The sequence below is a fragment of the Pyrus communis genome, chromosome 2, assembly GCF_041283825.1.
Source record: "Pyrus communis isolate YQ-2024b chromosome 2, ASM4128382v1, whole genome shotgun sequence".
Lineage (NCBI taxonomy): Eukaryota > Viridiplantae > Streptophyta > Magnoliopsida > Rosales > Rosaceae > Pyrus > Pyrus communis.
In genome coordinates, this window is record NC_142566.1 from 4,629,300 (window position 1) to 4,645,507 (window position 16,208).

General features: G+C 35.8%; 1 protein-coding gene across 2 annotated transcripts; it reads right to left on the reverse strand.

Moving 5' to 3' along the window:
- Positions 1-1,846: 1,846 nt before the first annotated feature.
- LOC137748009 (exocyst complex component EXO70A1) lies at positions 1,847-12,384 on the reverse strand. Of its 2 annotated transcripts, none has more exons than XM_088682445.1 (12): positions 11,958-12,384; positions 11,603-11,698; positions 10,480-10,685; positions 8,538-8,798; positions 7,129-7,267; positions 6,840-7,052; positions 5,926-6,131; positions 5,449-5,649; positions 5,261-5,360; positions 3,686-3,792; positions 3,421-3,567; positions 1,847-2,315 (listed from the first exon to the last, which is right to left on the reverse strand). In XM_088682445.1, exons 1-12 carry the CDS (start codon positions 12,123-12,125, stop codon positions 2,198-2,200), a joined length of 1,962 nt encoding a protein of 653 aa, XP_088538571.1. In that variant the 5' UTR covers positions 12,126-12,384; the 3' UTR covers positions 1,847-2,197. The 2 variants fall into 2 exon arrangements, with proteins under 2 accessions (XP_088538571.1, XP_088538575.1); XM_088682449.1 differs by having other exon boundaries at positions 8,538-8,847; positions 11,958-12,229.
- Between the last annotated feature and the right edge of the window lie 3,824 nt (positions 12,385-16,208).

Below are 16,208 nucleotides of genomic sequence, written 5' to 3' on the forward strand. Positions count from 1 at the left end.
TTGATATTTATGTTCGAACAAAGGTCATTACAGCCATCCATACTGTTACCATATTTCTCTCTCAAAAAACCTATAAAAACCCATCTCTTAGCCGCCAGCCTTTGGCTATGGCTGGGGCCGGTGGCTGTTTCTCCCTCCATACGTGCAGAGTTGATTGTCGCTTAGGAGAGAAACCGGCGACATGCACCTGTTTTCTCCACTGTGGACATGTCGGTTTTTTATTTTTTAAGTCTAGGTCGTTTTGTTATTTTGTCTGTATGCCAAATCGATCCGAACAATTAACCAAATCGAACCATGAAAATTCTTTAGTTCGGTTTTTGGTTTTTATGGTAAACCGGGGGAAATCGAACCATACCGGTCCAAATGACTCACGGATAGGCTCTTGACTTTGCCGTGATAACTTGCACCGATGTTCACTAGGTGAATGGACCAAACCGTCGTTCTCCAGAAAAACCTAACCTTTTTGTACAACCAAAAACTAATTTGCATATGTATCTTGGAATGTATATAGTTTTCAAAAGACCATACTTGACTCACATGGCTCGTTTGGTCGGCTGAAGGATAGATTATGAAGTATTAGAATGAACTTGAATCTACTGTTGTTTAATATGTTAAAAAATATCACAGATGAATTATGTATTTTGGATTCGTATCCTGAATAACAACAATTCCATACACCATACACTAGACAAGTATCACAACCTATTTATTTCAAAGGCAAATTTGAAGTGAGAGGTCTAGAAAATCTACGGTTTCATACACCAAAGTCTTAAAGTTCCGAAACATATCTTCCCATGTTTCATACTAAGGTCAAATCTTCCAGGGCGGGGCAGTGTAGAAATATCTTTGTCATTCTACTCAAAGCAAGCATTATTCTTGATGGCAGCACATAAGAGAAATTTTTCAGTATGATCAGTATACAGGGTGGTACATCATGTGTCATTATACAAATTGTGGGATATGTGTGCTAAAAAGTTAAATACCTAACAAATAAAATTTTCCACCACTTCTATTAAAACACGTGGTGTATCATTTATATTCCCGTCACAATGAAAAATTTCTCTAGCAGATATCATCACTGAATACAGCTGAAATCCTCCTCTTGAAAACTGGCAGAGCGGCAATCAAGGTAAAATTTTCTAACGTTGGATGAGCTGCATAATTTCATTACGCCATCTACAAACCCTATAAACCCTTGTTGTTGATCAGGTGGAGAAAAAAAATCTCTCAATCTTGTAATTCACTGATCCTATCTCCGTAAGTTGTTCTATCCCGTTGACATCGTGGCGTCTCATTTCAATAAAACAATGATATGCGTAAGGTTTTAAACACATAACATTGTATTATTAGATCGAGACGTCACGTGACAATGAACACATTTTATTTAAGTTGCTCTCCAGGTATACGTTAATAAACTCCACGTTGTAATAAGTTATACTTTTTCTAAATCATATCTTAAAAAACTTTCCTAGTTGTCAGTAAATTCAAAAATATGAAATATCACAAATAAAACTTTTAAGATGAAATAAAATATTGTATGCGATGATTTATTCATTAAAGTTGATGCCATGTATTTGAGTTTGTGGGTATGTAATAATCTGTCAACATCACCACCTTGTCAAAGCTTAAAAGTAATTCTAATATATGAAGCATGTTGTAAAAGTCAATCGAAAAAACCTATCGATGGAGTGTTCAATACTAATTTATTCCTCTCATCTGTTACGATGTCTCTAAAAAGTCCAACCATAAAATCGTCTTGAAAATTAAAACAATGATGTGGCAGATTCAGGATCCACTACAGAGTAAAGAACCACGAGCTCTTCAGTACAGAAACATGCAATGATAATGGATTTCAAAGGATCATAGCCATTCCTCAAAGAAGTCAAAAATCTGGTAAAAAAAATACATTTGATGATGAACTTTGAAAATATTCAAGAACAAAAAGAACCCTAATTTGGTCTGAAAGTGCTAAGAAACGACTGCCCATTTATATAAAATTACAAAATATGAACTCGGAACGCCGCCGGCCGTCGAAGCAGCAGGGACTATACAAGCATATGTGGAAAGACAGACCCCTCTTATTCAGTGTGCGATATACAGGGAAGGGCAACAAACATTCCACAGGATACCAAAACCGATAGTACACATCGCTGGCTAAATCAACAGAGAGCCGGTAAGAGCGAGAGACTTGTCAAATCTACCTCCTGGGTTCGTTCACGTTCTTCCCCTCGAAGAATTCACCCAACATTCGCTCAAGATCCTCTGCGGTGTACCGGATGTACTTTTGGGGATTCTTTCCACTCTCAACCAGAGGCCTGTGAGACAAACAGAACATACAGATTTTGGCACCAATAGATACAACTAGTACTAAACGTGAAGGAAAAAAAAAAAAAAAAACATGACACCATGGATATGACTTCCAGGCCAATTAACATACAATAGTTACATGATATTCAGCCGGAATACCCGAATTGAAGTGTTGTCCTATTAAGTTCCTTAGATAAATAAATGATGAAGTATCTAAAACATGGTTAGTTAAGAGATATCCTCCTTAGAGTCCCTAGACTAATTCCATGGGCCCACTGAAGTGTCTATGGTAGTTGTGGCCTTGTTTGGTCTCTAGGATTGCATTGGAATGAATAACCCGCTATATTCAAGAAAATAGGTAGAGGTGAATGAGTTTTCATCCCAGGGAATTAGGTGGATTAAACAAGAAGGAAACTTCTTCCTTCCAATCCCTCCAAAAATGGTAGCATTGGAAGGGATAAGTTTCCTTCATGTCCAGTCCCCTTTTGATTGCCTCCAAATGAAAAATCATCCACCTTTACTTTCAACATACCTTCAATATAGTGGGTTATCCATTCCAACCCAAACCTCGAGGTCTAACGAGCCCTTAATGTCCAGACTCCAAAGTATTAAGTTTTTTATTTTTTTTTTCCCCAATCTAGACTCAAGATTATTAAGTTTGGTCTAATAAACTACAAGGCTTAAATGTCAAAATGGTCCATGTGATGTACCCATTTAGCCACCATTTCATTTTCAGGTCTTAGTTTTCACTTTTAGTTAGCAAAAGAGAAGAAATATAAGAGAGAAATGAAGGGATGAACAAGGGTGGAGTATGGGTGGTGGGAAGTGGAAGAAATGAGAAATAAACACTAAAAACTAAGAACTTTTGATAGGTTTCCATTTCTAGTTTTTGTTTTCTACATTTTCCTTCACTCTCCCTCCACCATTCATCCATACTTCATTCCTCATTCCTACATATACATTCCCTATATCTCTATGAAGGACAAACAAGAAAACTAAAATGAAATGGTTATCAAACAGGCATTAATGTTTATTGTTCTTAAAGGGATGTATAGTTATACTGGACATGTGGTGAGAGCGCATGCAAAACAATAGAAGATAATGAAAACACACCCATAACGTTTTATGAATGATCTGTAGGCAGGCAATAAGACTTCAGCAACTGCAAGTCTTAGTGACTCTCGCAACTCAGAATCAGGAACCGTCCACTGAGATTGTTTTTGATGAAATTCCTCAAACTGCATATTGAACGTCTTGAACCTGAAATGGATTACATTTCAGCTGGTCAAAATGTTGATGACAAAGTAATCCGTGAATTGATAGATAATCAAGTTACTATTTTAAGTGTATGTTTCATAGGATAGAATTTGAGATCAACCTATCTTTAACAATTGCTCTGGAAACTCCACTGCTTCCTCCATCAGCAGCTATTGAACTACCACCTCCAGATGACGTCAAGCCTTGGATGGAGAGGCACTGCAGAATCTGCACGGAAGAAAACACCAACATTTCAGAAGGCAGTGAAACACCTCTTAAGAGAAAAATAAAAGAAAAATGAACATGCAGAAAGTGTTAAATATACGTAAAGCATGCTTCTGCATCACTGCATTACGACAAGAGAAACCATATTTTCCACGAAATATATTCAGATTGGTTGGCGCTTGAAAAGTAGCTGGACATAGAACAGTCACATGGATCACCCTCTTTCTACTATTCCGTAGAACAGTAACTATTCTTTTTCGACCTTTTTCCTCTATCTAAATTTACTTTTCTTCACACACACAAATTTTCATGCAGAAGCAAAAATAGTATCTCTATACATTTCTAAAAACAGAGGATACTGATGCTTAGAAAGAAGCTTAAAACCTCACTCTATAGTCTACCACATTAGGTTACAACCATGTCTCCTAGCCTTTCTTTGATAGTTCTAACATTTCTCTCTAATCAAATCACCCAAAAGACGGTTATAACACCTTTTAATGCTGAATTGAAGTAATCGACACCCAAGTATACCTTATGTAAATAACAAGCAAGTTATTTCCCGTTTGTATTGGACCCAAAAACCTTTATATTAATTTCCTTTTCTTTTATCTTCTATGTTTTCTCCAATCTATATGAGGCCTAATGGATCTTCCTAACTACAATGCAATCCTGACAATCGAGTGAAGATACAGAAAGAATATTTGATATTAAGCTACAACAAATTAAGATATTAAGCTTTTATAAGTAAAAGCCACTTGGCCCACACACAAAAAAATTAAACAAAACCAAGGGAGAAGAGAAACATAATATAAGTAAATATCCAACAAAAATCTGGTACTATACAGTCCTTCAATTTAGAATATTATTCATTTCCAGGATCTACACCACTTTCATGGCAGACGAAGGATTTCTCAAAAATATTTCAAATATCTAAACTGAAAAGCCATAATTGTACAAATGTAATGGATTTTTATATGAAAAACACATAGGTCATGGATTTGAAAACGGAAGCTATTTCTTATAATAGTGTAATCGACATGCCAAACTAATGGTTGAACATATCAGACTATGACGGAATCAAAACACAACACTACTAAAGCACGCAGGGTTCAATTTTTTCTTATTAGTGGATTTTGAAGGTCTGTAAAACTTTACATTCCATAACTTCTCAATGGGGTACTAATACGTCTAATATCACAATGACAATCTAATATCTCATACCTGGATCATATCTTCATCAATTTTTTCTTATTAGTGGATTTTGAAGGTCTGTAAACCAGCTTTCTGTCCCATTATTAACACATTCAAAAGATAAAAGAAAAGCAAAAAGCTTAACATCGATCATAATACAAATAGTAATGGCCCAAAAAGCAAGAACCAAGTCCCTATAAAGAAAAAACTAAGGTAAATGACGGAAAGATCGCATAGGGTTCAATTAGGTCAACAAATCAATTATTTTAACAAACAGCACCTTTCCCCAAGCATTTCTTTTGTATTGGTTTGCATGCTGCTGCACAATTCTCCGGTGTCTTTGCACCCAATCATCCCCCAACAAATCTTTGGCTTCAGATCTGAAAACAATTTGAAACAGGAGTGGCACATAAAATAGGCTTGTAACACGTAAACCAAAAAGTCAAATAAAACATATCTGAGACAAACCTCCGCACAGATCTGACCATATAGTGAATATTATTCATGAGAAATAGGTGAGTTAAAGCTGGATCTCTGTACTGCTTAGACTTCCCATCCAAATTGGTTTGAAGAGCTTGCATTATTTGCATCGTGACAGCAGCTAATTGTGAACCACCATCATCTCCATTTTCAAATTCTTTGAAAAGTTGCTTCAATGTCGATTGGTAACTGTCATATATAGTTTTGGTCAACTTAGAAAGCTGTCAAATGAAAAATTAAGAAATAGGCATACAAAACCTATCTAACAGTCACAACCTAAAATCGATTGGCCAAAAAAAATATGTATCCTATGTATCAATGCATACAAGAGCAAGCAGTGTAAAAAAATATTTCAATAGAAACTATGACGCATGTCTTAGAGGATCATCCAACCAATAACCATAGAGCACCACTATCTGACCACAGGACCAGGAAAAGTCTTAAAGCCTAATTAGTGTATCTTACTCAAAAAGAAACTTCACATAGTTGATCACATAGCTTGTCAAAGGATGGACAGTGCCATCAGTTACAGCAGTTTTCGTTGCATCCCTTTCAACGGCTTCTTCAAAATCCCCAAAGGTACTTTTTGCGGTCTGGGCAAGCCTTTTTGTCAAGCTTGAAGCTGATTCTCTAATTTCAGCACAAGCTTTACCTATGAAGATTGTTTCAATCTGCAGAAGAATTCAGGGATCAACTCAAAGCATGAATCTGGCACCAGGCCATCAGGCCATCAAGCTACCTACTTTCTCAACAAACAAGCAAGTTTGAAGTTACCTAGACACCACGTTAATGCAAAATGGAAAGTATTTTATTAAATTTGATGTTCTGCATAAATTGCATTGTAAGCAGCCACCAAGTGTACAGAGTGAAATAATTGATAACTAATTCTTCCAATTATGAAAATGCAAACAATAAATATTAAACATCATGGATGTGCTAAAGTACTGAAGCCCCAACAGTATAGTAATATCTTGTAAAAGAAAGATAACCAAACAAATATTCAAAATATAAAGAAGCTAAGTATTTTGATATAGATGAAAGGGAAACAAGACAAATTATAATTTGATATGGATGTGATTGATAATTTGTGGAACAAAAGCCATCTGTATCTGAAGCAGACATATCTTGGAAAGAAACAAGAGAATATAGATCTTAAAATAAAATCCCCTAATTCTCGAACTCAAAGTTGTCTGATATACTTAATGATCCTATGTTACCTGATGTGATGAATTCCTAACGGTCAAAGTGCTCTAGACAAATCAATATCCATACAAACTTCAGCACCTAAGGGGCACTCCTAATTGTGCCATTTCCTTAGCTCCAATTTGTCATATTGTATATAGAGTGCATGCTTTATAAATTTGTTAAATTATTCAAACCTCTGAGTGAAGCTCCCGCATTATCTCATACATGTCTAAAAGTACAAATAACTTTTCCGGAGATCTTTTGCTGTTAGCAATTGCCTCGCCAAAACTAAGTAGAACTGAGACACTACTTCTGGTAACTTCAGCAAAACATTGGTCACCAAGAGAATCAAAGGTTTCGAACATTTGATCGCAAACTTTCCGCTCTCCGGCAAAGAGCAATTTGACCTGTTCACGGACAGTTAGATAATGAAGAAAAACAAAGATAATCTATGAAACTGAGGAAATGCCAGAAAATCCTTACAGCTATACGCATGTAATGAATCCAGTTCCCAATCTTGGCCTCCAAAATTTCCCATTGCATTTTCTGAACATCATCCTTGCTAAGTTTTTCGACCCCCAATTTATGGAGGCTTTCTTCCAAAACTGAAGAACGCGTATCCCTTCAAAAATGTTCAAATACAAGATCTGAATTGACCAGCTAGCTTCAATATTAATGGTGTGGTTAGGCACCCAGGGAGGACAGCAGAAATTACAAATGAGATTGAAGCATACAGGCACCTCTACATCACAATAACTTTTCTTTAGGATTTGAAAACTTAACTCCTATTATCTGAGGGCACTGAGACAAGTATGGGTGTGTCAACATAGGCACAACGATTGTTGTGTATATCATGTTTAAGAATGGAAAAAAAGAAAAAAAAAAGAAAAAAAGAAAAAAGAAGACAAACTCAGAAAACCGAAAACAAACAATCAAGATGAATAACACAAAGAATTTACGTGGTTAGGCTATGTGCCTACTTCCATGGGGCAGCAACAACAAACTTTCACCATATCAATACTGAATGAGTACAACAAATTATGTTGCCTCAGTCTCTAGAATTAAAACTTGACCAAAAACCTGAAAGAACAAGAAAAAGAAACACACTCTTATCTCCTTTGTTTTCTCTCACACACACTTTACCCTTACAATATTCTCTCACACTAACTCCTTGAGTGGTATAATTGATTGTTTTGCTCCACTTCAAAACTAGTGCAATAGCCCCTTTATATAAACATAATAAATGTCTTCTTCAATGAGGAATACTAATCCTAATTGGAATCTAGTTGGGAAACCAACTCCAATTGGGAAAAAAATTATATCGTCTAAGACTATAACTCCTAATAGCCTTAGGACAGCTCATTGAACTGGAAAAACCCAACAATGTTTCCTATGCGTTTTCCAAAAGTCCAGATACAAGGATAGTGAAATTTTACATAGTTAGACATCTATCAGTGCTTTAGAAAACAATTACTTGTAAAAGAACCATTCTCAAATGATTTAAGACAACAATAACTAAGTGCAGTTTTCTTGGAAAAAGTGATCAACACCTTGTTAAGTTTGGACTCTTTCTAGCAGATGAAGCAGCATCATTTCTAAGAACACAAAGAAGTATTTGACACATGTGGACACAAGTGTCATATCCTTTGGGTGTACAATGCGGAAAATGTTCTATGGAAGTGTCCCACACACATAGGTCAGTTCTCTTCTAGTCATAAAATTTGAGCTTCACCAACATTGAATAACTTTATACCCAAAAAACAGCAACTGTTTAACTAATCACCCGACGTTGATAAAATATGAAATCTTGAAATAAGCTGTTGTCATAGTAGGGAGTGAAAAACCAGCATGCCACATTGATAACGGAAGAGCAAAGAATGCCTCTTTATTACCTGTAAATTATTAGCAGCTGCTGGTGGTGACCAGCTTGAAACATTTGCTGGGCTAAATCATGTAACAATGGAAGAACCCGTAGTGGTATCAGAGCAGGAGGTGTGTAAACAGCATTTTCTAAGTTACCGTTGTGGTGTTCAGGATGGTTATTGGATGAAGGATTCTTGCCAACATAATCACCCTGATTCCCAGGAGATCCTGAGGATGGCCGCAACGAGGTTGGGAGGCAATCAAAAAGGCGTTCAGGTTCCACAGGTTTGCTGAAATTCGAAAACACATATATGGTGTAAATGAAGCACCATTTCAATTCTGAAAAAAGGCACAGCTACAGTTCAATAGATGGCCTAACAACCTATCTGAAGGTCATTAACAAAATTAACATGCCTCATAAAAGCAAAGGGACAAAAAATTAAACTTCCCAAAGAAAAGTCGCATTCTATCTCAAAGTTAAGCAATAAAAGTTGAATATGACGTTAGTGGAATTGACCATTTTGGTTCCATAGTTTGACCTTGGATTCAATTGGGTCTCTGTCTATGTAACACGGATACTGCAAAGTTTAATAGGGTGAGTATCCCATACGGATATGGCCCCGATAAATTTTGTGTACAGAAATTGAAGTATCTGTTGACATTAGGATATGGTATGGATAGGTTTAGATACATTTTAAATATGGTAAAGGTTACGGCCCTAACAGGGATTATGATTTCAGGAATTTAGGGGTCTGTTTGCTATTTTAAAAGAAAATTTAGCCTGCCAAATAAGTCTTTCTTCTCCTTCCTGGTTTCACAAAATGGAAAAGGGGACTACAGATTTTATTTTCCTTAGTCTTATTTATGACAAGAAGAAGAAGTTGAAAAGAAAAGGGACGGGTCCCTTCAAAAGGGAAGGATCTCTACTAGACTGGACTGGACTCAGTCCCAATCCTGTCAAGTTGCACCTACCATGTGTGTTCAACCCAAGAAAAAAGAGCAAACATAGAAGTGTAACATGACATGTGGTGAAAATAGGAAAATTCTTGACATAAAAAATGCATAATATTAAAGAATATCTGCTAAGTGCTGGACTGAACAGCCACATAAAGAGAAGCCCGAGAGGTATTAGAGAGGTGCGTACAAATATGATTAGCCCATCATGCTCTCCTCTCACATTGTTTTTTAGAAAGCCTGTTCCAATATTGAAATAAAATTAATAATGCTTTCTATATAAAAGGATGGGTAGAAATTTGCCAGTTAAACTCATTTTTAAAGTATACACAGTATTCTAATTGACGTATTTGTATCCTAGTTTTTAGAGATTTTTCATATCGCCCTACCCGAAAACCTATATATGCGTCATGCATCACAATCCCTGCATTTTCAATTGTTTCCATCAAGTCCCTGTAGTTAACCATTAGTTACAATAAAAAAAGGGGTTTGGGATTGAGTTGGTTAGATTGGGGATTCCAGTGATTGGCTGGGATTCGATTGTAGAATTGTTGGAGAAGATGTAAGTCTTCCATGCTAGATTTTAATTTATGAATTGAATGTTAGATTATCCTTTAATAGTTGAACACCTTTTTTTTCTTGGACAATATTACCCCAGCACTAATGACTCTACCATCTGAAAGATTGAAGAAATTATAATTTAGGACTTGACTGTAACCAGTAGTTAACTATTGATACTTGACTGAAACAACTGAAACTAAAATGACACATTTGAGACCAAAAGTCAAACTACAGGACCAAAATGATTGTTTCCCCATGAATAAATTCAATTGTTAGAAGGTGTTACAATTAGACAAAAGGTATTACCCTCCGATGCCAACACAAAACACAGACAAACAGGACGTGATGCACATGAAACAGAAACTGAAATGAAAGAAAAGTAGAGCATAAGCTGAAATGGAGGCAAAGGAAGTAATAGCACCGGAAGAACAGCATCGTTAGCATTCAAATACAAACCTGTAAGACAATAAAAGCTGCTTAAACTCTTCTTCCAGCTTCGAAATAGCTTTAGCAAGCAAACCATTTGCATCACTGAGAACTCCATCACTACTCTTAAAGCCTTTTGTGCTACTAAAGAACCGTATATTTCTTCTTAGCTGATCAATTGCTTCTAGATAACTTTCCAAGTCCTCACGAGGCCCTCTCAGTATTTTTGCCTCAGCCTGCAAATTGAAATTGAAAATCAGACATAAGGGGTACAGAATACACACACGCACACACACACACACGCACACACCCCTAGGCAAGATAAGGCTAAAGCAACACTGTCATACGGTAATATCCCAGCAATTAACTCTAATAGGCATTTTTACTGCTGGAAATGATAAAAAATTATTACAGGTAGATTATTGAAAATCCAACGACTACTAAAGAATCAACTGTTAGGTAAGATCCTCTCTTGCAAGCTATGAAGCGTGGACAACTATAGAAGGTGGCTGAGTGGGACATATAGTCTAGGTTAGTGGCTAGGCTTCATGACTGCATCGCAAACATTCACCAAAGCAAAAACATTACATGTCTACCTGTTGTAACTTGCTGGTAATTTTACATAGTTAAATTGCTTGAGTAAATTATTAACAGCACATTTATGCGAAAATAAAAAGAAAAAGTGCATGGATTTGAAATGACTAATGGATCTAGTAATTTCAAATTCAACAAATTATGTGGAACCAGTAATTTCAAATCCCACTTTAAGTGCACTGTATCCAGGGTTTTGCATAGTTTTTCTGCCTAATCTATTCACACTCTCAAAAATCGAATTCCTTTCCTATAAATCATATGAAACCAAAAAGTGAACAATGCTCATGTCCTATAAAAGCACTCAAAACCCCAGATGAAGAAACTAGGCGCATTTCATGGTAAACGGTGCAACTGCAAACAATCAAACGTCAACAAATAAAATCCCAGAAATACAACGAAAGTTAAGTTTCATGCAAGAAAAAGAATTAGGTTTACACTCATTCAATATAAGGTTGAGTCTAGTTAAAATTAAACAAGTTGAGAAAATGGAATTGGGTGATCTAACTAACAATTACTGTATATATGTCGTTACAAATTAAGCTTAGAAATGAAAATATACCTGATGAGAAAGATCGAATTGCGCCAATATAACCTCAGCAGCCTTCAAGGTCTTATCAATGTTCTCATGGGCTTTCCGAATAGAATGCGTCCTAATCTGCACAATCCAATATTCAGACAAGCCAGCCCAAACAACAAAACACAAGCTTAAGATCAAGCATATGAAACCAAGTCAAAATCCGAGAGATCCGCTGTTTGGTCACTGAGAAAATAAAAGAAGACAAAACATATATACATATATATGCTACTCTTCTGTGAGGAATGTAAAGGCCAAGTCAAACTCAAAAGCTGCGATCCAAACCTGGAAAAGAAAACGCAAGGTAGAAGAAGAAGAAGATGAGAAGATGGGGACTGACCTGGGTAGGACGCATGGCGGTTTCGAGGGCGGAGAGGCGGTGGTCAAAGGAGCCAAGAATTGAGACGACGCTGTCAGTGATGGTCTGGCTCTTTTGCAGTGACTCTCTCATGGTGGCTGCTCTCGCGCTCAGTGAATCGCCGGCCGGTGCGGCGGCCACAACAGCCATTCTTGTCCTTGTTGTTTGAATCTTCTTCTCCTTGTCCTCCTCCGTTGTTGCTGCAGAGCTTCTTGAACGAAACAGGAAAGGAAAGAAAAAACGAGGATTTAATTTAAATATTTTTTTTTAATTTGTATTTAATAGTTTAGAGTTGGCGAGATGGTAATTATGGACCCCACTGATAGTTAGACATTTTCCTGTGGTTTCTTTTTTTATTCTTTTTTATTCTCTTTTTTTGGGGTCAAAATTCCTGTCTTTCTTCGGACACACTGTTTTTCTCAAGTCTCCTCTCCTCTTTCTATATTCTCTATCCAATAAGAATCTTCATTCCTACCTACCAATTTGGTATTGGGTTGGACCGCACAATAATTCAACAATAATTTGATATTGAGTACGTTATTTATGAGAGTATAAATTAGACGAGACCAAATCTTTTACCGTTAAAATAAATGTGCATATTTGTGATCTTAGTTATTAGTTGATATATATTAAGTTCATGGCAATAAAATTAAGAAAAATTAAATTTATAAATACGTCACAATCAATAATTGAGGGCACATAGACCACATCCATTTTGAATTCAAAACCTCGAGATCTTTCTTGAAATTTGAAGGTACTTAGATGTCTTAACACCATTAAGCGTCTAGCCCACTGGCTTAAATTATTTAATACCCCTTGTTTGGATATATACCCAAATAGGGTTGATTTCGATAAAAATTTAGCATAATCTTTCATGAAAGTAATACATTACTCAAATTTATCACTTGCGAGCTAACACATTCAAACTCAATCAAGCCTCGATCGACCATTAGGTCACATGCATACAATTCGGTGTCTCTGACCTATTAATAAAAACAATTATAGGCAATTGCACAAAAGAGATTATCAAATTGTTCTATTAGAAAGGTCAGAAGTGTCTCATTTTAATGTCTTTGTCGACCAGAGCCAACCTCTACTAGTTACAACATGAGGGGGCAAAATGAACAAAAGCTATGAGATAACTCAGCAAGTGGACAAATAAGATTTTCGCAAACATATTTAAATAAACAAGACATGAAACAATTTAGTAATACTTATTAAATATTCAAATTTGTTTCTCAAAATGATTTGAGGGTTAACAATATTAATCATCATTAAAATAAATATTGAAATTTGTTTATTGTCAATTAATGAACCTAATCTCACATCAATTAAAATAGATATTGAAGAATTTCAACGAAGTGGAGTAAGTTAACTTAAATGGTTTAATTTATTACATATTAGGCTTAAGATTAATTAATCAAACGAAAAAAAATTCTAAATGGGCCAAAGGATAGTTTAAGGTTTCATGACTCATTGGGCTATAGCCCAATGGTTTGTATGACAAACTAAAAGGGACCAATGAAACACCAAATTGAAGGATGAAGGTGTGACTGGTGAGCCCTATATAGCTTCAACACTTTTTAAAGGGCTTTTAGTGTGAGGGAAAGAGAATGAAGGCCTTTGGATGTCCACTTTCTCTTATTTGCTTCCAGGGTGAAGGGGGACAGAAATAATATATCTATCTCTATAACTACGAAAATTAATTATATTTATAACCGTAAATTAATCATCGGGTATTATCCATAACTATACCCACTGGATAATGGAATCTCCATCGGTTAACAGTTATATCAATCTTCATTAATACAAAAAATATATTCGCTCAATTGACGCATGATAATTTAGTAAATATTAATTTCATCATTAAATATTTGATTTATAAAATGATTTAATTAATGAATCTTGTGGAGCATAAAAATTAAAGCTAAACATTGATAATGTTGGTTGGTCTTTGATATCTCCCATAAATACCATTAAATTGTCATAGATTTTGATTCATATAAAAACTTTTGAACTTTGCCACAAAATGCAACTCGCACAATGCAATTTTTGTATTCTTAAAGTAATGGATTTGGTGAATAATGAATATACATATATTATATAATACTTTAATATTATATATAATTATGTTATATATTATTTGGTTCGGATTCGAGTACGAATATGGATTGGGGATTCCTATAACCATATCTAAAATCATAACCGAATAATATCCACAGTTTTCCCCATACCCAAAATATACCCGAATTTTCATATCCAAATCCAATCTATTCAGGCGGCTATCCATGATTATCGGGTTTAACGATTGGAATTGTCATCCTCGTCTTTTCCCACTCTTAGCTTTAAGTTTTTGGTTCATCAACCCTTAAGCTTTGAATAAAATGAAAAAATGATTTGTTTTATAGTTCATGATCTCTATGCTTTCGCCTCTGATTAAATTATAAGCATGTGGTATTCAAGGATTCAAGTAATCCTCTATTACACATTATTTGCTATATCATGCGGTATAAAAATATGATATGAGTAACATTATTGTTTTTAAGGTTATAAGAGAATTTCAATAAAATCAACCGAAACGTATAAAGAACGAGCATTCACACACGATATACAGGAGAATGCGGTTAATGCAACGCTATATAAGGGGTTTTATTCCCATATTACGGATTGCGATGTTCGGCGGTCCCTCGGTCTACGAGGGGTTGGAAGAAAAACCTCTCTCGAGTAAAACAATGTGTGAAAAGGCCTAGGCAAGAAAAAATGAGGCCCCACGAGCCAAAATTACAACGCTACTCAGGACTTTTTTGGAAGTGCTTTTAAAATAATTAAAAATACTTGTGGTGAAAATATTTTTGACTCTTTTGGACTCAAAACTAGTTATGTGCTTCTTGCACAAAGCACTTCAAGTGTTTTTCTATGATTCATTTGTATTTTTATTAAGGATTGGTTCTAAAAACACTTTTGTCAAAATACTTTCGGTCATTTTAAATACACTTTCAAACGAACCTTGAATCGTTAATACAATTCATAAGCCACATGGGGTCCTCATCAACCCAGAAATGATAAACCCCGAACCCAAAGACGACGGGCCAGACGATGAGCAATGTTTGTCAGCCTCTTTTGGGATGTATTGCACACTAACCACCGTCCTCTCATGATGCTCTGTATTGCCTCGACATATAAGCTTTCTAACGCATACCAGCTTCCACAAGCAGCGAGTTTGTTTCCACCTCCGACACCAAACGGATGGTGTCCACCACGAATTCCAGCCCAATATTGATGGCATGGAGTAGAGAGATGAGTGCAGGGGCTTGCAACGCCACTACTCCACAAAGTTCTCCAGCTTGATTCCAAATAAGAACACCCATTCCTCGACCCCCTCCCTCTGCGTCAACATTCTACAGCTTCATGGCCGCGAAAACACAGTGCATTGTCGATAAACCATTGAAATAGCAAAACTACAGTGCATCGCCGACAATCCTCGATATCCTTTTCGGATAGTCTTTCACTTTCTAGATTTTGGAATTAACATGTGTATTTGACTAACTTTTTTGTTAGTTGATGAAAAGTCTAAAAGCTAAAAGTTAAAAATTAGAGAACGCAAAGGTATAAATAAGTTAAAAATTAAGAATTTTACTTTATTAACTGAAACGAAAGAAAACACTACAAATTAGTTGAGACAGTTACATAATCTGAAATGACTGTATTGTGAGTGACTTGTATCAACTAAATAACAAATTACGATTATTTATTATGAACTAATCCCTAATAGACAAGTAAATGAACCCTAACTCTAACAAGCTAAAGCCAAATCCTAAACTCAATAATCCAAAACCTAAAATACTAATATTTTCCAACACTAATATAATAAAATATATATGGCATCTAAATCTAAATGCCTCAATAAGTAATGTCTCATAGTTCTAACACAAATTTAAGCAGGGAGCCTTACACATATATAACTGATTAATATACTTGCTCGAAACTCACTCGACTCGAGCAGTTACAATTTAGAGGGTATGACATTACCACTACTAGTACTAACCCACAAAAAAAATTCCCCCGTTGGAATCTCCTCAGGAGGAAGCAATGCCAGCCTTACGCAAACACTGGCAGCTTTATCGGCTGTGTGGTCGCCCTTACAACGAGTCATAGATGTCTGCGTGAAGCCGGGACAGAAGCTATTCACACTCATACCTCTCCCCTCATATTGCTTGGCCAAAACTCTTGTGT